At 43.1% G+C, this 22,163-nt stretch overlaps 1 protein-coding gene across 1 annotated transcript in view; it reads left to right on the top strand.

Moving 5' to 3' along the window:
- Positions 1–2,462: 2,462 nt before the first annotated feature.
- Positions 2,463–22,163, top strand: part of TMCO4 (transmembrane and coiled-coil domains 4) — a 36,117-nt gene continuing 16,416 nt past the window's right edge. The window contains exons 1-10 of the mRNA XM_009995761.1: positions 2,463–2,641; positions 3,049–3,223; positions 8,217–8,244; positions 10,549–10,681; positions 13,749–13,846; positions 14,527–14,670; positions 15,657–15,776; positions 18,681–18,845; positions 19,366–19,502; positions 20,925–21,009. Of these exons, the coding sequence (XP_009994063.1) occupies positions 2,463–2,641; positions 3,049–3,223; positions 8,217–8,244; positions 10,549–10,681; positions 13,749–13,846; positions 14,527–14,670; positions 15,657–15,776; positions 18,681–18,845; positions 19,366–19,502; positions 20,925–21,009 (1,264 nt within the window). The remainder of the gene's footprint in view (positions 2,642–3,048; positions 3,224–8,216; positions 8,245–10,548; positions 10,682–13,748; positions 13,847–14,526; positions 14,671–15,656; positions 15,777–18,680; positions 18,846–19,365; positions 19,503–20,924; positions 21,010–22,163) is intronic.

Genomic DNA, 22,163 nt, shown 5'->3' with positions numbered 1-22,163 from the left:
ATGCCAGCATCTCTAATTCTTCCAGTAGTAGGGAGCACATGTGTATTGTACAGCTTTAGATCCATGAAAGGTTTATCTTTCCACTTTCAAACAGGAGTTTGGGAGCCTCCGTATAAAATACACCACCTCTCAAGAAGACAAAGGGCTTTGTGTGAAAAGTGAGCACTGAAAGTGATGAAAAAAAAGGTCTTGTTCAAGTGACAGTTCCGATCATGGCAATGCTTTTGATTGCTGAATTGTATTGTTTGGGACACAGACAGGAACTCCAGTGCCACGAGCCGTAAATAACTTTTGGGATATATTTATAGCTCTCACATTTCCTAATCTTGGATTTAGTAACAAGATTTCTTGGCTTCAATTTTCTTTACTGAATTGCATGATGGAAATTTTTTTATGCTGCATGTGAAAATCCAAGCCCATATTTTCCTAGGTGTTTATGAAGAAATAGATGCCTGTGCTGAGGGATGCACATGGAATGTACTGATCAGAGCATCTTCAGAGCAAAGAAAGACTTTACATTTTTTTCTCAGGGTATTCTTGCTGCTCAGCATTGTGAATTACTTGTTGCAGAACAGCAGTAAAGTTGCATGCAAGAAGCCACTATGGTGTCACTACATAATTGGTCACATCTTTAATTTTATTGTGAAACAAGGTTAAACAGCTGTCCTTTTTCTGGATTCTTTTAGCTGTTTCACTTTTCTTACGAGCCTCTGCTAACAAATCAATAGGGGATTTATTTTCAATGCTGTCTCCCATAATAAGTTAATAAATCCGTGCCTAGAGGTGAATTTATTGTTTGTAATGTTACTGAAACTTTAAGCATTAGATTATTTCTGGGCAGATTGGTCCATCATTCTATATGGTTTAGGAAGATCAGAGCCTGTTGAGTGATGTGAAATGGATCTTGGGTATCCAAATAAGGGGTTTGGAGCATCTGAGGTAATAAAACAATCTTAGGATACTGTAAGGAAGTCCTGGAAAGCACAAAGGCTGCCATTCACAGGTATAAATTCTGCTGGTAGTTGTGGTTGGTACTGGGTCTGGGATTGATCCCAGATACCCACTCTTCCTTAGGAAGCCTAATCTGGCCCTTCCTTTCTCTGGTTCGTACAGAAATAGCAGAGTTTATTTCTTTGGACTTTGTGCTCCCTTATTGCTGGAATGTGGTGTTTCCATGGAAACAGGCCGAGATGCCTTAAACCTGTGTGCTTAAGCCATGGACAGAATCAGGAGATGGGTCTTGTGGGGGGCTGAGCTCACTCAAGGAGAGAGGTGCAAGCCCTCCAGTGTGAATTTTCTTTGCATTTACACATCAGCAGCTAAAGAGTGCAAGCCTTGAGAAATACAAATCTCTTCAAATAAATGTCTGAGCAGGAAAGCAGATACCTGCCCTGCAAGACCATGACAGATGGCATGCAGGTAGTAACATCTCTTTAAAAAGAGCTGCTCCTGGGCTGTCTTTTTGTCTTCCAGGACTCTCAAACTATCCTATAAATGGTGTCTGCATCCTCTGAGACTCAGCTGTAGTGTCATGGGCTCCTAATTCCTATGTAGCCACTTTCTACAGGGCTCCGAAGAAAGGAAACATTGAAATATAAAGTATGTAATGAAGTAATTTGACTTTTAAGAAACCAACTGGATCTTGATGAAGTCAGTAGAAACTTCAGGTTTCTTGTAAGCTTACAAGCAAGGTTTGGAGCAGATTGTTACCCATGTTGAATTGCAAAAGGAGCTAGTGTCACATCTGCCTGATTTCAGTCATTTGGTTGGTCGCCTGTGTCATCAGGGGAGCTCCAGAGAGCAGTTAGAAGCTGTTCAGTTGGAAGTGTACATGTCTGCCCTCTGAAAAAAAATAATATCTTGGCCCAGCTGAAGGTCCATGTGGTGCAGGAATCGTGTGTTTAGAGAAAAAGCAGCAGCAGGTTGCACAAGGAATGAATGTGACAAGCGCAGCTTAGCAATGTCCGTGGGACACATTCAAAGTCTTCCTCAGCAGAGGCTGCAGCTGGACTCGCCTTCTTAATTCTGTCAGCAACATGAGCAGATGAGCAATTTGGGTTGAGGATGAGAGGCAAATGATTACCCAGGCAGTTGTGCTGGTCCCTGCACCAGATGCAAAGCTTTTTTCTACATGTTATTTCTGTGGTAAACGTATGACTGGTATGGCCAAGCAGAGCCCAGCCTCTTCACATCCCAAGGGGGACTTCTCCTGCTGTGTGAAGTATTGTTGGACCCTTTTGTATAAAAATTTTGAGAACTGGTGAACAGGAACACTCCTGTTGCCTTCTTTGGTCACAGCACTGTGTTGGGGGGGATGCACAAGCTGGATCTTGCCAGACTTGATTTGATATTGACAGCAAGTGTGACAGCAAAAAAGAAATTTGTGTCCTTGCTTCCTGATTTCCAACGGTTTGTTGTTTGTTTTTTCTTCTGCTTTTTCCTCTTTGAACTTGCAGGAAAAAATGGCTGCAGAGGAGAAGTGGAAAAGTTTGGCTTCTAAACAGCCCAGGGAGGCTGAAGGGGCAGGTGAACAGGAGCTGTGGGTGCCCCTGGGCCGGCAGCTGGCTGAAGCGGGAAGGTTTGCTTATGCAGCACTCTGTGCGATATCCCTGGCGTGGCTCTTCCCTGAGGATGAGCAAAGGTACAGCATGGGGTGAACAAAGAGGGTAGCTTTTGGAGAGCAGCTCAGACAGAGCTGGTGTGGGACTCCCTGTGGGGGCTTCTGAAGTGAGGGGAGTGGAAGATCCTTTGAGCATTAGGTATTCATTGAATTGACTTTCTCTCTTACACCTTTAAGAGTTTTACGCTTCGGCACAAATTGCATCCTTAATACTTCAGACTTCAGAGCATGTACTGAAGCAGGGGCTGGCCCTGTTCATATTACTTGTTTGTTTAGCCAGCTTGTGTAGCAACTCACCTTCTGCTGACTTCTTACCATGCTTTTATTTTTGTGGGAGCAGCAAGAGATCAGTATTTGAAAGCAGGGACCACTCAAAACTTGCAAAAAGACCCAGTTATGGAGCCTTAATTGCTGCTGTTGCCTTACAGCTCCTTCAGGACCGAATTCACTGAGGGCTTTGTGAAATGGCTGGACCTGCCTGAAGCTGTCTTACCTGCCATGACAGCATTTGCTAGTGGCTTTGGAGGTGAGGGCACAGAAACTTTTGTCCAGATTTTGCTGAAGGATCCCACCTTGAAAGAAAATCCAGTTGTCATTACCCAAGTAAGTTCATCCACTCCCTTTGCCCTTGTTTGCTTTTGCAAAAGAGATTTTTCCTATATGTCTCTTTGCAACTGAATGTCTGTTTGTACAGTCAGGGAAGTAAAATTGACATTTCTGATATGCCTGTATTTCTGAGCAGCTGAGTGGGTGACTGGCAGTCTCTCCACCCATTAGCAGCACATGGAAGCAATGAAGTTCAGGCACAGTTACTCTGTTGAATTAACTTCTTGTGACTGCTGCTTTCGCTCTACAGAACAAACAACTGTCAAACTTTTGACTTTTACTGTATACTTGCAGTCATTTTGTTTCATATGTGTGTTCTTTTTTGTTTCTATGTGCATTCTAAGGACATGGTTTAGCACTGGACTTAGTAGAGTTAGGTTAATGGTTGGACTTAATGATCTTAAATGTCTTTTCCAACCAGAACGATTCTATAATTCTACAGATTTTGGTGAAACACTGAACATGATAGACCTGATTTCATCTTTTTCAAAGCCCCTGTGATACAAAACACAAAGCTCCAAACAGCACAATTCTCAGAGTGTTTTTTCCAGAGTCAGCTTTGACTTTGGTAGGAAGTTATTGTGATTTTTTCTTTCACTGAGAAAGAATTTGTGAGACTGGGACTAATTTGTATTGTTCTGATTTTTGTTGGCTCAAATCACTATGTCCACACTTGGTTCTTTCTGCAGTTACATCGTTTGATATTTCCCAGGTTGTTTCCCTCATTCTCTGCTTCAGGATGGATCCTCTAGAATTAGGCATATCTTGTGTTGCTGATGAGTTTAAGGGTGAGATTTTGGTGAAATTTAACTCATGCTTGCCAGGCTTGTGTTGCATAAAGTCTCCTTGTGCTTTTACAGGAGCAGCCTTGGATCTGTGCTCTGAGCCAGAGAACTGAGGCACTTGCCACCTGGATTCAGGTGGCATACAGAAACCACAGATAACAACTCTTTGATAAGTTGAAAGCAAAGATCAGGAACAGCTATCAGCCTAATGCCACAACATCAATACCTTATGCAGTCATGTGTACTGACTGATTTTATCAAAGGAAAGATAGAGTGAAAGGCTTTTGTAGAGCAAGGCAGCAGAGGTTTGCAAGGTGTCTTTGGGAAGGCATGCTGGCCTGTGGAAAACTTCAGTGTATCAACCTGAGATCAGCTTTTTCTTTCTTAACTGGAAATAAATAGCTATGGGACAAAGCTTTGTGAATTCCTGATCTGTTGCTGTATGGTGCTTTTGCTTCTTTGTATTCAGCAGCTACTGAGGGGTTCAATAAGGCCAAGTGGCAAGTCCTGCATTTTGGTCACACCAACTCCAGGTAACAATACAGGCTTGGGGAGGAGTGGCTGGAAAGCTGCCCAGCAAAAAAGGACCTGGGGGTGCTAGTTGACAGCTGGGTGAACATGAGCCAGCAGTGTGCCCAGGTGGCCAAGAAGGCCAACAGCATCCTGGCCTGGATCAGGAACAACATGGTCAGGAGGAATATAGAAGTGATTGTCCCCCTGTACTGGGCACCGGTGAGGCTGTACCTCGAGCACAGTCTTCAGTTCTGAGCCCCTCACTACAAGAAGGACATTGTGGGGCTGGAGTGTGTCCAGAGAAGACCTACCAAGCTGGTGAAGGATCTGGAGAAAAAGTCATATGAGGAGCAGCTGAGGGAACTTTGAGGAGCATGAAGAGAGACCTCATTGCCCTCTACAACTACCTGGAAGGAGGTTGTAGGGAGATGGGTGTTGGCCTCTCCCAGGTAAATAACAACAGGACCTGAGTAAATAGCCTGAAGCTGCAGTAGGGGAGGCTTAGATTGCATATTAGGAAGAATTTCTGCATTGAAAGAGTGGTCAGGCACTGGAACAGCCTGCCCAGGGAGGTGGTGGAGTCACCATCCTTGGAAGTGTTCAAGAAACATGTAGATGTGGCACTTCAGGGCATGCTCTAGTGGCTGAAGTTATAGGGGTTTGTTTTGTTGGTGTTTGGGTTTTTTTTGTTTTGCTTTTTTATTATTTGGGTTTTTGGTGTTTTGTTTGGGTTTATTTGGTCTTTTCTGGTGGAGTGTGTGATTGTCTGTGTTTGGGTTTTATTTTTTTTTCTGCTGATGGTTGGACTTGGTGATCTCTGAGATCCTTTCCAACCATGATGATCCTGTGATTCTGTGATGCAACATTTAATGTTTAATTAACAAATACACACTTGAATTGCTCAGTGTCTTCAGTGACAGGGTCCTGTCAGCACTAGTGCCTGCATTTCTGCATGCCCCCATCTCCCCAATGCTGAAGGGGTAATACATGAGGTCAGGAGATTAGAGCTGAGCTCACCATTGAGTTGATGAAAATTTGAGGATTAGGGATTTTTATCTTTGTTTGCATTCATTGCAAATGACTAACACAGGCAAATGTTGGTTAACTGAACCCTTAAAGGACAGTAATCATAACATAGGCTGTGGGTGTGGTGTGAGAAAGCAGTGCAACAAAAAGAGGTAAAGTGATGAGAGGTGAGAAAACGTTGAAAGTTCTTATTATTAATATATTTTTTTCTCTCAACATACTTTGAATCTCCATTTTCTTGTGTTTTTCTACACACATCCACTGTGATGTGGATTGAATGTGCCCTGTTGCTGAGGAAATGGGTTTTGAACTTGCAGCAATTCATAGAAGCTTACAAGGACTGAATAAAGGTTGTTTCCCTTTGTTAGGTTTCTCAATCATATGGGTAGTAATACAGAGAGTTCACAGGGGGATTCAAAACACCAACTTCAAAGTAAGACTGAAATGTAATAACTACTGCTCAGAGGAAGAAAACAAACTACTTGTGAACTCATCTACTCAATGCTGATTGCATTCCAGATGACTGCACAGCAGAACATGCAAAAACCTAAACCAATTAGAAATAGCTGAAAGTGCTAACTGGGACAGATGCAATAAAAACAGTAATTCCAGTTTATCACCTGATTACCTATATCCATCCCTCACCTTTTGAAATGCTTAGGCCAGATTTTTAAAATGGGTTATTTGCTATTAGGTGCCACAGACAATACTGGGCATGTTGTGCAGGACCCACACTCCCTTTGAAACACACAGGGAGAGTTTATTGCCTGCAAAGGAGCTCTGCACAAACCAGTAACCTGGTTAAGGAGGTTGATTTAATTAGTCCCTGTATGGCAACAAGGTCACAAGCTTCAACATATTCTAGACTTCAGGCTTTTTGCTTGGCCAACTTTCTGCCTAGGACTCCCAGCCCAGCACCTTCTGCTGAGCTTTGACACCTCCATGCCAAGCCTTCCTTACCAAACTGCAGCCAGGGAGGAGGTGATGATGCCCAAATATCTAATACTTGGGTTGTTACAGTACCTGGGGCTCTGGGAAACCAGTTATATTCCTCCTTCTCCCTGTGTGGATTAATGTCTCCAATTCCCACCAACCACCCTGGAGAATCATCTGCAGTGTGTGTGCATGCGCAGAATACTAATCATGTCCAGACCTAGAAGGAAGCCCTTTTTTTTTTTTTTCTGTAGCATGGTGATCAGGGATACTGAGGAGACCTGATTGAGTGATTAACTTAAATTAAAAGGGTTATTTACACACTGGAGAGAGGAAACCAGGACCTTCCTTTCTTGGGTGAGCACTCTGACCACTGGGATGCAGGATGGAGGAGCAGTGGTGGCCGCTTGGTGCAGGGCCCTGCCCACCAGATACCTTCTGCAAATGCTTATCCCACTTGGCCCTGCAGGACAGGCAAGTTAAAGGCAGCTTTCCCTGGGGATGGGAACAGCCAGCCAGATATTCAGCATCAGAGATTTTTGTGTGTGTGTGTGAACATCGGGCAGCGGAAAAGTGAAGGTTTTGGGCTATACCTTGTGGAAAAAGTGCCATAGAGGGGATTTCAGCTGCCCTAATCCTTTGGCTTCCTCACTCCTATGCAAAAAACTCTCTCCTCCTTTATGAAATAGCAGAATTTGCTCATGTTAAAATGATACTCAGAGTCCAGGCACTTACTTTTGCTCAGATATTTACAATTTGCCCCTTTTCTAGTAGGAGTTGGTTAGGGGTGGCTTGTTCTCTGTTCTGCAGTTCTTGTGCAGCAAGGAAAAGATCAGAGACATTTTTACAATACAAATTTTGCCTAGTTGCTTATGGGACTAATAATAATAAACTCTCTGGCAGCATCCTACATTATTGGCTGCATTTTTTTGTGCTCTCAAAGGGCAGAAGGATTCCCTGTAAAATTCAGCTGTGCTTTATTTGTGTGTAGGAGAGGGAAGTAGCTACACTGAGCTAGTGCTTAATGCTGTAGTTACACAAATAACTTAAAATCTATCCAGTGACAATAAAAGAGGAGAATATTGCAGTAGAAACACTGGCCTTTTTTTTCCATGGATTTGTCCACAGAAACCATCTATTTCATTGACCTGCTTTTCTGATTTTTTTAGTGGTGAAGAGCCAACACAGAAGTCAGGTCCCTCAATCTTGACAGATGGATAAATTCTGAGTTTTCTATTTTTGAGCACTTAATCCAAAAGAACTTCACACCAGTTCAAGCCTTCCCGGAATTCCAAAGATTTGGAATCTGGTCCATGCGAGCAGCACTGAAACCTGTTACTTACGTTGAAAATAAAGAGTATATGTGGCTGTATAGTGAGCAGAAGGCATTTGAGTGGTAGGAGAAGCCCTGTTTCTCCAAACTTTGAAGTCCAGTGTAATCATGGTGCTTTGATAATTAAAACAGGATGTCTGGTAACAAAAAATATGGGATGCTTCAGCATATCCCAAGCATTATGTGCTTCTCACCAGCTGTTTGCACCTGCGTATGGAGAATCTTTTACTGGAAACATCTGGGTTTGCTCTGTGCTGCCATGCTGGCTTCCTGTGTTCATGAACTGACATGCTGCAGTACTGTAGTTATAGCCCAGTGGGTTTTGATGCCTCCATTTTGGTACCTCCAGGCGTACATCGTAATTTTAAACTTGAATTTATTTTTTTTTCCCTTGTTTTAGGACCTTCTATCCTTCTGTCTTAGAGATGGTAAGTTCATATAGCATTTCTTCTTTGTAAGAATAATGTAGATGAGTTTATGTCTGATACTTTAAAATCCTCAAAAAAGCTCAAGCTACCATTCTATTTTATCTTAGCTTCCTTTATAACAAAAGCAGCACACTCCTTCTCTGCATTCACTGCAGGAAAAGCAACTATTACATTAGGAATAATTAATAAAATACCTGTTTAAAATTGAACAACTGATCACCTCCTTACCTTCACATCAGGTATTAGCATGCAAATGTATGTAGAAAATTTCTGAAGTGAAGTAATTAAACTGGAGTGTTTTTTCTCCAGTGTTTCCAGGGCTGGAGGCCACCTCTTCCTTTAGAAAGGTAGTGAAGCTGTTATGAAAATCTCAGCCTAGCATTTTTTTAATGCAGTTGCCTAAAAAGAAAAAAAATATAAATAATCAGAGAATAAATTCCAGAGTGTCCTGTGCAACCTATTATAAATAAAGGTGATTTTACTAATAGAATGTATTATGCATAGAACAATTTCCTGGTTTACAATCCATAACATGGGTTAGTCTGATAAAAATACTGAAATAAAGACTTCCTACTGAACAAAACGCTCATTTCTAAAATAAACCTTTTTTATACCCCTACTTGCATTTTTTAAGTCTTTGTGTTTTAACATGTTCTCACAGGATAGAACTTGCTGGTTGCTGATTAGCCTGTTTCCCTGCAGAAAAAAGAACCATTTTTCTTCTTTGCTTTATTTTGAATGGAAAAATGACAAGTCAGTTATTGCAAAACTGCTTATTTTGCTAAGTTGGAATTGAAAAGAAATAAATTTTCAAACTTCACTGACTTAGTGCCAAGAGAAAGCAAAGTTGTGTCTTAGCAGACAGGAAGAAAAAGGGCTGCTCATTAAAACACCTGCTTGGGCTTGCAAGATGTGGCACATGTCAGGGATGAAGTGAAGATAAACACTATCCTGATTTCTCAACTGAGGACAGATTTTAAAAGTGGCCTCATTAAAGCCCACAAAAGTAATTTGGTATCTTGGTAATGGTGGCAATAAATAAATCAACAACAGATTGCCAAGAGCCACACTTGATCTACGTGCAGTGGGAATCAGAAACAGGCTCTGTAGTTGGATCTTGCTGGTATCTTCACCCCTCCTAGAAAAACAGTTGCAACAGAGTGCACCAAGAACCTTTTACAAAAGCCTATGATCAACAAGCAGCAGGTGCCTCAGAGAAATGCATTAAAAAAGCAAGAGTAGGCACAAATAATTTAAAATCCATTCAGTTTTAAATGTTTTTCCTTTAAGAACACCTGCTTATAAGCATAGGAGTAATTGTTTCTCCTGTTCCTGTTGTCTGAGTGCACTGTCCACTCCTGCATCTCCAACAGTGAAGTAGAAATGCAAGCAATGGTCTGTGTTGCTGCTAGGTCAGCTGGTGTATAGTTTTAACCTCCAGAGTCCCTCTTGCTGCCAAAAAGATAAGCTGAATATAAAACTTTTGCCTGGAGGTGCATTTTTACAAGATACTATGTCTTTCATTGCTACATTGTTGAGATGTACTATGTCATGTCACCCATATATATATATATATACATATATATATATGTTTGATATTTCCAGTTAGATTGGCCTTGCTTGCATTTCTCTGTTGAGAAGAAGATGCATCCTTTCCAGAGCCAGAACGCCTCTCTCACAGAGGATAAAGACCAAAGGCTTTGAGATCCTTTTTCTGCTATAAAAGGCAATTACTTGGTGCAGTGACTGTTCACAGGATGAGGTTTGCATGGATGAAGGTTTTCCCATTTATCACACTCTTCTCTAGATAATAGTTGTCTTCAGGTAGACGGAAGATGAAGAGGGCCTGAGGGAAGGAGCTGTGCCTGTGGGTGACGTGTTCCTCCAGCACAGCTGAGTGATATATATATATATACATATATATATATGTTTGATATTTCCAGTTAGATCTGGCCTTGCTGCATTTCTCTGTTGAGAAGAAGATGCATCCTTTCCAGAGCCAGAACGCCTCTCTCACAGAGGATAAAGACCAAAGGCTTTGAGATCCTTTTTCTGCTATAAAAGGCAATTACTTGGTGCAGTGACTGTTCACAGGATGAGGTTTGCATGGATGAAGGTTTTCCCATTTATCACACTCTTCTCTAGATAATAGTTGTCTTCAGGTAGACGGAAGATGAAGAGGGCCTGAGGGAAGGAGCTGTGCCTGTGGGTGACGTGTTCCTCCAGCACAGCTGAGTGCACGACTTGATGTTTCATCTGGTGTGACAAGCACTAATTGATTTCTTGGGCTTCCTTGTGTTTAAGGGTACTATGATGCTCGAGCAAGGGTGTTGATCTGCCACATCACCTGGCTGCTGAGAATCCCCCTGGAGGAGCTGAAAGCCCTGGAGGAATCGCTGCTTGAGAACCTGAGGGAACAAAAGGAGGAAGAGTCTGAGTAAGAACATTTGTGTTGACTATGGGATAAAAAAACACTGCTGGTGCTGGAAAGTTTTGTAGTAATTACTTGTGCCTAAGTCCAGTCTCTGATCATTCCCCCCATGGCTCTTAGTGTAATCATTTATAGCTTAATTAGGGTTGCAGAACCCTCACAACACTCTTAAAACCAGAGCTGAGACCCAACCTTACAAGCTGGCAAAGGCTGCTCTGGGCTGAACTACTTCACTTCCTTGTTCCTTGTTGCCTCTCTGAGACTGTAGATTATGCTTTAACACACCACAAAGATCTCATGTCTTTTATCTTTTGGCCCAATGTTATTCAAATAGAACTCCCTCTTGCAGAACCAAGTTCCTATACATTTCAGGATTAGATCCTCAGCTGCTCATTTTCTGTGGATCTATCTTCTGCATCCTGTCTTAACTCCTGTTGGAGGTAGGTCTTGAGGGCAACAATGTACATCTTTAGATCTTTATGGGACTGACTTCTAGTTCTGTGTTGTGAATATAAGATTAATTATTTTAATTACCAGATCTTAGATGTGAAACAGCCAAAAGAAATGTAGTGGTTTTACATTCCACTTATCAGGCAGGAATTGTGTGAAGATTAAGCAATTGGAAGGAAGTAAACATGGCCATAGTGGACTTTCAAGGGACCGTTTAATATTTTTATCTGTCAACTCAGCAAATAGGTTGTGAGATTAACCCAGGTGCTAATAAAGCCTTTAATCAATGTCCCTGACACAGAGCAGTTCAGATGTTACCAGGGTGTTCAGCATGTGATGGGTGTCTTTCAGTTAGAAGTTCATTTGAACAAAGCTTAACTTTATAGCACACTGTAAAAAGGGAAAGTCAAAATAATCTCAAAGATCAGGACTGCTAAACAGGACAGTGTTTGGTATGCAGGAGCAAGGGTTGGTATTAATGGAGACCGTTTTGCTGTGGCTTGTGGAAATAAACTTTATCCTGAGCCTTGAGTGGAGAAAGACAATGGTGCTGAGAATGGGGTGTCACCTGCAAAGAGACCAATTCTGTACCAGCCAGACTTTGGCTCCTGTGGCACAACCCAAAAATATAGTGAGCAGAAAATTACACTGCCTACTTACAGGCATGAGGCTGTAGCCAGCTCAGTGGGGGTTGTGCATAGCTGGTGAGGCAAAAGCCATGGACTTCAATCTTGTTCTTTGCCCAAGGATCAGAGAATCATGGAATCATGGAATGGTTTGTGTTGGAAGGAACCTTCAAGATCATCTAGATCCAACCCCCTGCATGAGCAAGGACACCTCCCACCAGCCCAGGTTGCTCCAAGCCCCATCCAACCTGCCCTTGAACACCTCTAGGGATGGGGCAGCCAGGGAGCTGGGCTTGTTCAGCCTGGAGAAGAGAAGGCTCCGGGGAGACCTTAGAGCACCTGCCAGTGCCTGAAGGGGCTCCAGGAAAGCTGGGGAGGGATCTGGGACAAGGAGTTGTAGTGAGAGGACAAGGGGAATGGATTAAAACTGGAAGAGGGGAGATTGAAGTTGGACATGAGGAGGAAATTCTTTGGTGTGAGGGTGGTGAGACCCTGGCCCAGGTTGCCCAGGGAAGCTGTGGCTGCCCCATCCCTAGAGGTGTTCAAGGGCAGGTTGGATGGGGCTTGGAGCAACCTGGGCTGGTGGGAGGTGTCCCTGCTCATGCAGGGGGGTTGGAACTAGATGATCTTTAAGGTCCCTTCCAACCCAAACCATTCTATAATTCTAGCCATATTCCAGCTCTCCCAATGTCACCATTTTCAGCCCAAGACAAGAGCACATTGGCTACAAAAGCAGTGAACCCTCTGTAGAACAGAAACTCCTGGGTATTGCCAACACAGCTGTTGACAGTCAGACTGCAGCACTTATTTGAGCAACTCCAGGAGGAATTTTTCCAAAGCCAGGCATTCAGATTGGTGACTGCACGCACAAACTCCTGCATATCCTGCACTCTTCTTCTCAGCAGACAGCTCCATTGGCTGCTGCAGAAGGTAACACACCCTGCTTTTTTGGATGATCTCTGTGGAGAGAGTGTGTGAATCAGTGGGAATTCTGCCATTGACTCCAGCAGTGCAGGGATTTCACCCACTGTGCTTCATTCTCCTCCTGCTGTGTTTGACAAAGCTGCACATTGTTTGGGATTCATCTCAAATTGTCTTTATCAAAATTACAGTGCCCTTAGGGGGTTCTGGGAAGGATTAGGCAATTATCTGGATAATTAGAATCCACAATTAAGCTAGGATTTAAGTGGGAAAATATCCAAGTTTGGAAGCAAGATAAACTCTCATGTTTCAAGGCCCAGATTAATTGCTGTGTAAGCAGGCTGAGAGGAACATTCCTCTGTCAATAACTTATTCCCGTATCCTCTGTTTCTTGCACTTTCCTCTGAAGTGGGAAGTATTTCTGATAAGAGAGAAACCCAAGACAGTGGAGAGAAGCCAACAGCAGTGCCTAATAAGTGACATTTGTGCCTTGTAGTTTATTTACCTGTTTCTGGTAAGTTTGTTAAAATGTAGCTGAAATGCACACAGACAAATGAACTAATGACTGTGTTTAATACTGATTATGTTCTTCTATTGTGAGGTGCAATTAGAAAGCAGCTGAATATATACACTGTTGTTGGAAAACCGTTTGATTCCATCTCTCTGTTAGCACAAATTACCCCTTATTCCCTTTGTTTCAAACACTTTCCCCTGTTTCCACTTAGCTTTCTTGTGGGTTTTTTAAGACACATGGGCAGTAAATAGTTATTGAAGTGCTTTTTGACTTCTTGTTTCTTTTTCTTTTTTTACAAGCTTCAGCCTTATTAGGAAGGGTTTTCGAAGTAAGTAACATCTGTTGGCTTTTGTCAGCAATTAAATAGTTTCAAATTAAATCTGTGGGTTTATGTCCATGCTCATAAATGTGAGTGTGTTGTCACAGTCCACACCTGCATGTTACTTTTTACTGTTCCCAGTAGGGAAATTATACTGAGGAGAATCCAAGCAGATGGTGATGCAGCACTGGTATCCCTCAGGCTTTTTTTCCATCAGTTTTTCTGCTCTTAATCCCCCCACAGAACTGCAGAGGTATCCAGAAAAAAGAAGGAAAGAAGCAAAAAGCTGAAGAGATGCCTGCTGATTGGTTTGGCCACTGTTGGAGGAGGAACAGTGATTGGTGAGGCTGCCTTGGGCATTCTGGAGACTCCTGAATTACATGCACAGCACTGGGGTCAAAGGGGAAGGTGTCTGAACTACACCTTCAGCAACAGAAGCCATTACCCCTTTTAGCCCAAACTCTAAATTTACCAGGCTGAAAGTAGGATGTCACTTCAGACACCAAAAAAACCCACCCCATAACCCACAACCAGCAGGAGAGACCCCCAGTCTAAGGAAAGTATTTTCCACCACAAAAAAATAAAACTGAAAGAATTAGCTAGAAAGGTTATTCCAGTGTAGCTTCACTTCCTGGGGGAAATACTAAAGGGTGAGGTCATCACCCTTAAAAAATGTTTTCTTCTCTTTTGCTCTTGTGTTATAAGGGGATCAGATCTTCAAATCTAAATTCAAAATAGTTTGAGACCAGATCAATGTTTCCTAACCAAACAGGGCATAGTTCACCCCAGGCTACCACACATCCTTCCTTTCACTTTTAAATTATTCTTCTTTTTTACTGAAATCGGTCAAAGAATCTGTGCAGAGGCCTGAGGAGGATCTCAGAAAGGCCCTGTGTTGGTGATGGAAAAAAACCCAACATTTGTTCTCTCTTCGGAGCCTTAGCAGGACTCAAAGCACAGGGCAAGGACTGCCTGGATTTTGTAGGTGATAATTTAGTGATATCATTTGTTGCATCTTCAGGCTTGACAGGGGGTCTGGCTGCCCCTCTGGTTGCTGCAGGAGCTGCTACTATCATTGGAAGTGCTGGAGCAGCTGCCTTAGGTTCCACTGCTGGGATTGCTGTCATGGCATCACTCTTTGGAGCAGCGGGAGCTGGACTTACTGGTAAGGGAGAGACACACAGTGCTCATTACTGAGGCACAGGATCATAGAATCATGGAATGGTTTGGGTTGGAAGGGACCTTAAAGATCACCTAGTTCCATTCCCCCTGCATGGGCAGAGACACCTCCCACCAGCCCAGGTTGCTCCAAGCCCAATCCAGCCTGCCCTTCAACACTTCCAGGGATGGGGCAGCCACAGCTTCCCTGGGCAACCTGTTCCAGTGTCTCACCAGCCTCACACTCAAGAATATACTTCTATTGTCTAACCTGAGTCTCCCCTCTTCCAGTTTTAATCCATTCCCCCTTGTCCTCTCACTACAACTCCTTGTCCCAGATCCCTCCCCAGCTTTCCTGGAGCCCCTTCAGGTACTTGAAGGTGCTCTAAGGTCTCCCTGGAGCCTTCCCTTCTCCGGACACTGGAACACCCCAACTCTCCCAGCCTGTCTCCAGAGCAGAGCTGCTCCAGCCCTTGGGTCATCTTCGTGGCCTCCTCTCTCCCGGAGCTCAGTGTCCTTCTTACACTGGGGGAGTCATGTCTGCTAATGCTGAGCTCATGACTTAGCTGAGCTCTGCAGAGCAAGGGAAGCAACTTGAGGTGTAATCTTAGACTTTTGACATTTGTATTTCAATGCTGGTTAAGATGCTGTGTAGCCCCCGATGACCAAGTAGAAGAATAGTTGGTGTGTGGCTGGGTAAGGAAATGGAAGCTTGCTGTGGAAGGTGCTGCCATGGAGAGCAGCAGCTCTTTCAGCTGATGTCTGCTGCAGCAAGGAAGCCTTCTGCTGGGATTCCCTCAGATCACACAAACTCAGAAGGATCAAGCTGGCTCTATACCAAGCTCTTAAATAATGCATGGACTGCCTGAGGGTTTTGGAAAGGAAAAAAATCCCTTTCCAAATTACCCAAGTAAATTCTTAGGAACTTCTACTGTTAGCAGTCTGTCCTTGCTGTGTGATTTCTGACTTGTGTTTCTGCCTTGCTGTATGTAGGATACAAGATGAAGAAGCGTGTGGGAGCCATAGAAGAGTTTGAATTCCTCCCACTTACTGAAGGAAGGCAACTTCATATCACCATAGCAATTACCGGATGGCTTTGCACAGGCAAATATGGTAAGAACAAGATGAGGAAGCAGAGAAGAGCCTGGAGAGCTGTGTCTGTGTTTCATTCCAGGCAGGGTTTGTGCCCTTCTAGCATCCTGTCTTCCCCACACTTGCATTGCCTGGTAACTAAAACAGACTGACTCAGTGTAAGATTTTGTAACCCAATCTGCAATCCCAATCAAAATAGAGGAGAGGGCAGTGAATTGGTAGTGGTAAGCAGATTGATAGTAATCACAGCAGATGGTTTTTGTTAATAAATGCTGTCTGCGTTTGCTAGGAAAGGTTTTGTTTGGGGTGCGGTAGTACAAAGTGTCTCACCTATCTCTGAGACCTCATGTTTATCCTCCAGCAATTAACAGAAAATAGTATCTTTTTTCTTTCTTGGTATCTGCCAACTAATGAAGTTAATTGGCAAGAAAGTTCTGTCAAGTAAATCCTGTTAAGCTCAGCACTCAGGAGGTGAACTTACAGGCAGCAACCTTGAAATGTCTGTAGCATTTTAGTTTCCAGTATAGCCTGTCATGTAAAATATGTCAACTGTCTGCTGATGTGTTCAGCACCCTGACTTTATTCAGAAGGATCATAATTAACACTGGATATCATTAATGCAAAAGGATGACTCTGGCCTGTTGCTTGCTAGGTTGCAGCTTGCTGTCAGGGGAAAGTTATTTTCACTTTGCAGTCCTGTGCCTTGGCTTTTTTCCTCATCTGCTTGCCAGGGCCCCAAACCGTTGGGCTTGGAGAGTTCCCAGGCACTGTTACAAAGACAAGTGTGTCCCCCCAGGAACCTTTTTGTGTCTGTTTGCCCTTAAAAGGGAGTTACAAATGACACACATTCTTCTTCCATAACTAGCAATCTACTATCATGTTTTAAAAAGCAAAACTGGAATTGTCATCCATTTTCCTCCTTACAGCTGTGTCTGTCTATTTACACACTTACATGACTTCTTGAAACAGAGGGACCGAGAACAGGATTTTTACAGGATTTGTGATTTTTGAGCTGCCTGTCTGTACATTCATAAATCTGACAGGATATTGAGGTATTATCTAGCATGGATTCTCTCATGCCTCAACCTGCCCTGCATTGTTTCGGGTAGGAACAGGGTGGGAAGGATTTCAGTTAATTAAAATGAAAATTCTAGTCTGCCCTTCAGAGTCCATCTGCTAATAACAGCCTTGCCAGGCCCCTCCTGGCTACTTAGTACAAGCTACACTACAAACAGGAAAGAGTACAGCTTAAAAATTGTTTTTTCAGCCAAAAAAATTAGACTTGTACAGGGGAAATTATCCATTATCTCTCAAGCATCCAGGCACTGCTTTTCATTAGCACCTGGAGGGAAAAAATTAGACTGAAGTGTCTTACTGAGGCTAGATGACAAGTGAAAATAATTGCAGTCTGGATCTGCAAGTGCGGATCCTTGTTTTCAGACAGAGCCATTACTGCAATTATTGGTCATCTAACTGAAGTTCTGAGGAGATGCTCCGTGATAAGATTTTGACTAATTCTTTCCTCTTTTCTGTGCTCCTGGTCCCACTGAACTCAGTCCATTCAACACTTCATCCTTCTCAGGCCAGGCCCTCCTTTGGTCTGCATGAGAAGATGGAGCTGCAGGACTGAATCATAGAATCATAGAATCATAGAATCTTAGGGGCTGGAAGGGACCTCGAGAGATCATCTAGTCCAACCCCCCTGCCAGAGCAGGGTCACCTAGAGTACATCACACAGGAACTCATCCAGGTGGGTTTTGAATGTCTCCAGTGAGGGAGACTCCACAACCTCCCTGGGCAGTCTGTTCCAGTGCTCTGTCACTCTTACAGTAAAAAAATTTTTTCGGATATTCACCTTGAACCTCCTATGCTCCAATTTACACCCATTACCCCTTGTCCTATCACTGGTCATCACTGAGAAAAGCCTAACTCCATCCCCCTGACACTCACCCCTTACATATTTGTAAACATTGATGAGGTCACCACCATTGGGACGCTCTGATCCTGTGCTTGCAAGAAGTGGTCCTTGAATGTTGACCAGCTATCTTGAGCTCCTTTATTTTCTAGCACCCTGTCCCATGGGATTTCCCTTAATAGATGATTGAGGAGACCAAAGTTTGCCCTGTGGAAGTCCAGGGTTCTGGTCCTGCTGGGTATTTTGTTCCTTCCACACAGGATCCTGAACTCCACCATCTCATGATCACTGCAGCCAAGGCTGCCATTGACCACCACTGCTTCAACAAGGCCCTCCTTGCTGGTTAGTACAAGATCCAGCAGCGCTCCTCTTCTAGTCGGCTTGTCCACCATTTGCATTAAGAAGTTATCATCAATGCATTGGAGGAACCTCCTAGACTGTGAAAGGCTGGCTGTGTGAGTCTTCCAGCAGATATCAGGGTAGTTGAAATCTCCCATGAGGACCAGCGACTGTAGTTGTGAGGCTGCTTTCAGTTGCTTGTAGAAAGCCTCATCAACCTCCTCACCTTGATCAGGAGGTCTGTAGTAGACCCCCACAACTGTGTCACCCGCACCTGCTTGCCCCTTAATTCTTACCCACAGACTGGGCTTTATGTATGATGATAGGAGGAATGTCCTCAATACCTGACATAATTAGTGTTAATGTCCATCTGTCTTGGTAGTCTTTGAGGCAACTGAACAGGTCATGAAGTCTGAGCCTGTCCACACTGCAGACTCTGTGCCAAGGCAGCTAAAGCTGCAGGATTATTAACAAAGACCAAATTTATTGTGAAGCAACAGAAACACAGAGTCTAAATCTCACAGTAGTTTGAACTGTAATTCTTTGTTATATTGGTACATTCCAGTATCCTGCCAGTTCTTCTCTGATTCTCTGGTGGGCTCATCTTGCCAGGAATCAGCCACTGTTGTGTTTTCTCTGCACATAAATTCCACCTTTGCAACTTTTCTCAGGGAGCTTCACAGCACCATGGAGCAGCATGTTGCACTCCAGCGAGCAGTACTGCCTGGCCTGGGAAACCAAGTACCTCATGGAGCTTGGCAATGCCTTAGATTCCCTGCTGAATGGTTTTGTGAGCATGATGGCTCAGGAAGCCCTAAAATTCACTGTCTTGTCAGGTGAGAATGGTCTCAGATCTGCTTAGGTGGCTCTTGTGCAGTTTGACTGTTGGTGGCTGTTTAAATGAACTTCCGAAAACAAGGGAGATTTCTGAGAAGGCTCCTCCCTTGGCAGTTTTGGCACAGAAGAGTCCTGAGAACCTTCTCTGGACCACCAGTGATTTAGATTTCCTCTCCTGGATTACTGTCTCTCTGTGTCATTGACTCATTCTTTTAAAATTACAGCTGCAAACACTTTGTGGGTGATTGTTTCTTTCTCTGTTATTACAGTTCCACTGCCTGACAGAAACCTCTGACGTGCAGGTTACCTTCATGTGGAGTGTCTGTCCCCCTCTGTGTCAGAACATCAGATTCTTTCTTATCTTTAGTCTAGCCAAACATTCCTCAGATCAGCTCTTGAGAAAGAAGAACTGGAAATGATAAGAGCTTTAGCTTTTAACTTCACTGAACTGCCTTGCTTTTGATGTTTCCTAAGAGGAACCCAGATCCTTGACTGTGCTTTTTGCTTTGCATGTGGCAGGTATTGTGACAGCCTTGACTTGGCCAGCTTCACTCCTGACTGTGGCCAGTGTCATTGACAACCCCTGGGGAGTGTGTCTCCATCGTTCTGCTGAGGTTGGAAAACACCTGGCACATATCCTGCTCAGTCGACAGCAGGTAATGGGCTAGAAGGTAGCCAGGAATAATCTCTGGAAAGAATTTGACCCATGGAGGTCAATTTTTATAGGCATGCTAGTAAACTATCAAGTTATATCTTTCCAGGGAGAAGAAAACAAATGATAAACTCAAAGATTAATAAATTCTGTATGAAGGTGACCAGCATGTGTCTGGTTCTTTGAGGAAAAACAGGAAGTCCCAAGGGAATCTGAGAATTCCTGCTAAAGATTCATCCCATCTAAAGGTTTTCTAATGGTAGAAAAAGAGATACAGGTGATGACAAGTGGCTTGATCATGTCACAGAACAGCCGGGCCAGCTCACCTGGTGGAAATTTGAGAAAAAAAAGTAAAGATTGGTCAAAAAGGGAAGAGAATACAGGGTTAAAATATTCCCTGATAACAAAGAGGCCCCAGGAATCAATATAGGAGCAGACCATGCATCAGGAGATGCACTGTGAGCCATGGCTTTGCCTACAGAGAAGTGGAATGGGCTGGTAGCTGAAAGAAGTGATAGATGTTATTAAAAAACAGGGGGTTTTGCCTCAAGAAATTCCTGGCTGGGCTGTCTCTGGCATGGAGGGGTCTCTTCTGCTGGCCACGTCTTCATCTTGCAGGCACACAAGTCCAGGATCTATTCCAGAGGAGCCCTCTGGGAGCTGCTTGTCATAAATAATCATGTGAAACAGCAGAGTAGAAACAAACTTGATTTGTCATAAAAATACAATCCCAGGAAGGGCAATAAACTTTTATTTCATGCTTGGGGGCATTTGTTACTGCCTTTTAAGCATTCAGCATTGTGAAAACACATATTCCAATGTGCTAGAGCATCTAAAACAAGTCAATGTGTTGTCTAGGGAGTCCACCTGCTCCCCAGTTAACACAAAGATCATTTTTCATGGTTGTTGAGACTGGGCTTCCTTTGATCTTTTAGAAAATCTCATTAGGTTATTCAAAAGAAAAGCTTACCCCTATTTTTTTAAGAAGCCACACCCTGCTGCTGTCACTCAGTCTTAAATCAAGATTTTTGTATTACAGCTGCTGCTTCTGGGTATTGAGACATTTCCAGGAAAATGTTGTTCCTTGAATTAGGCCTTGATTTGGACATTTTAAACCAATGACAGCATCTGTTTTCTTTCTGTTGGAAATACCTTCTTGGTTGTAACTTGTGATCATTAAATTCTTTCCGTTGATTTTCTGAACATCAAAAAAATAACAAAATACTCAGATATGCAGATTATTTTTTATGTTGAACTGGACAGTTTTGAGGATGCAGAATCTGTTTGAAATCAACCAAGTTAAATGTTTGAAAGATCATACACCAGCATAAGTTCTTTGGGTGTCAGGGTCTGGGGGATCCTGTGGCCAGTCTTTCTAGGTCTGGAACACATTTTGATGGTGGTGTCCCTTTTCCTTCTTCCTTAGGGCAAACGACCTGTCTCACTGATTGGCTTCAGTTTGGGTGCAAGAGTCATTTATTTCTGCCTGCAAGAAATGGCTCAAGAAAAAGGTAAAATTCACCTTCTAGCATTTTCTTCCTTTATTTTCCTCACTGTTGGAGCAATTTTTTTTCCCAGAGGAGGAGTTCTGGAGTTCTTCTGGAACAGAACTCGGATCTTTTAGGATAGGACAGAAACCCAAAAGAAAAAGGTTTTGAAATCCATTTGGAGCCAAATTCTGCTGTCCTTTCCACCAGTTCAGTGGCTTAAACCCACTCTCTTCACTCCAGGTGCTCCAGGGTGTCAGTTCGCTCTCCAGTCTGTAAAAAACAACTTGACATTTTGTGACATTTGACTGCCAAACCAGTCTGAGCTGCCCACTCACCACTGGGATCTTGGCAGAGGAAGCTTTGCCTTTATTGGGAGCTTCCTGTAGCTATTGTATCTGCCTCCCTCCATCCTCCCTTCCATTTAAGTCACTGAAACACCACTGTCATCTGCTATTTTCAGGGTAATTTTCCCCCAAAGTCAAGTAGAGAACCATCTGTCAATTTATTACCAGTTGTGGTGCTGTTTATTAGTAGATTCTATTTTTAATTTAGAAAGAAAAGAATCAAATAATTATGATCAGTTGATGTAAATCACATCTTGGAGCTGAGTCAGTAGTAAGTGTGTGTGTGCAGCCTGCCTTCCCCCTACATAGCTAATTTAATTCATTAACCATTTAGCCTCACAAAGAATCACTAATAAATAAGGAACTTTGTAAAGGAAAATGTTTCATGAAGTCCAAGAAGGTGGGAATAGAGCCAGGTGAGGATGGAGAAGGTCAGTATTCCTTCTGTTGACAGCCACGTGCCAGAGCTTAACTCCTGGTTTAAGACACAAGTCCTCAAATACAGGATTCCTATTCTCCAAACAAATCTAATCAAACACAGAATGATCCAAATGGAGCTAGACTGAAGGCAGAACCCAGATCCTAATCTGGCCCTAGATCTACTCTTTTTGTGTCCCAAGAATGCCAGGGGTTGAGATATTTTCAGCCTTTTTATTTAATGATCTGCAGCCTCTTGCTGGAATAACGTGACACTGTAGCAAAGTAATACATGAAAGGAAATCATTAGGGGTCTTTAAGGCTGGCTGCCATTCTAAAGAAATCCAAGCATCATAATTATGTATCATAGCAGCTCCCCACTGTACACTAATTTTTCAGTTCCTTAATTGAATT

This window comes from Chaetura pelagica, unplaced genomic scaffold (genome assembly GCF_000747805.2).
Source record: "Chaetura pelagica isolate M959 unplaced genomic scaffold, ChaPel_1.0 scaffold234, whole genome shotgun sequence".
NCBI lineage: Eukaryota > Metazoa > Chordata > Aves > Apodiformes > Apodidae > Chaetura > Chaetura pelagica.
Note: the sequence above shows the minus strand (reverse complement) of the source record. Positions and strands in the feature narration are given on the sequence as shown.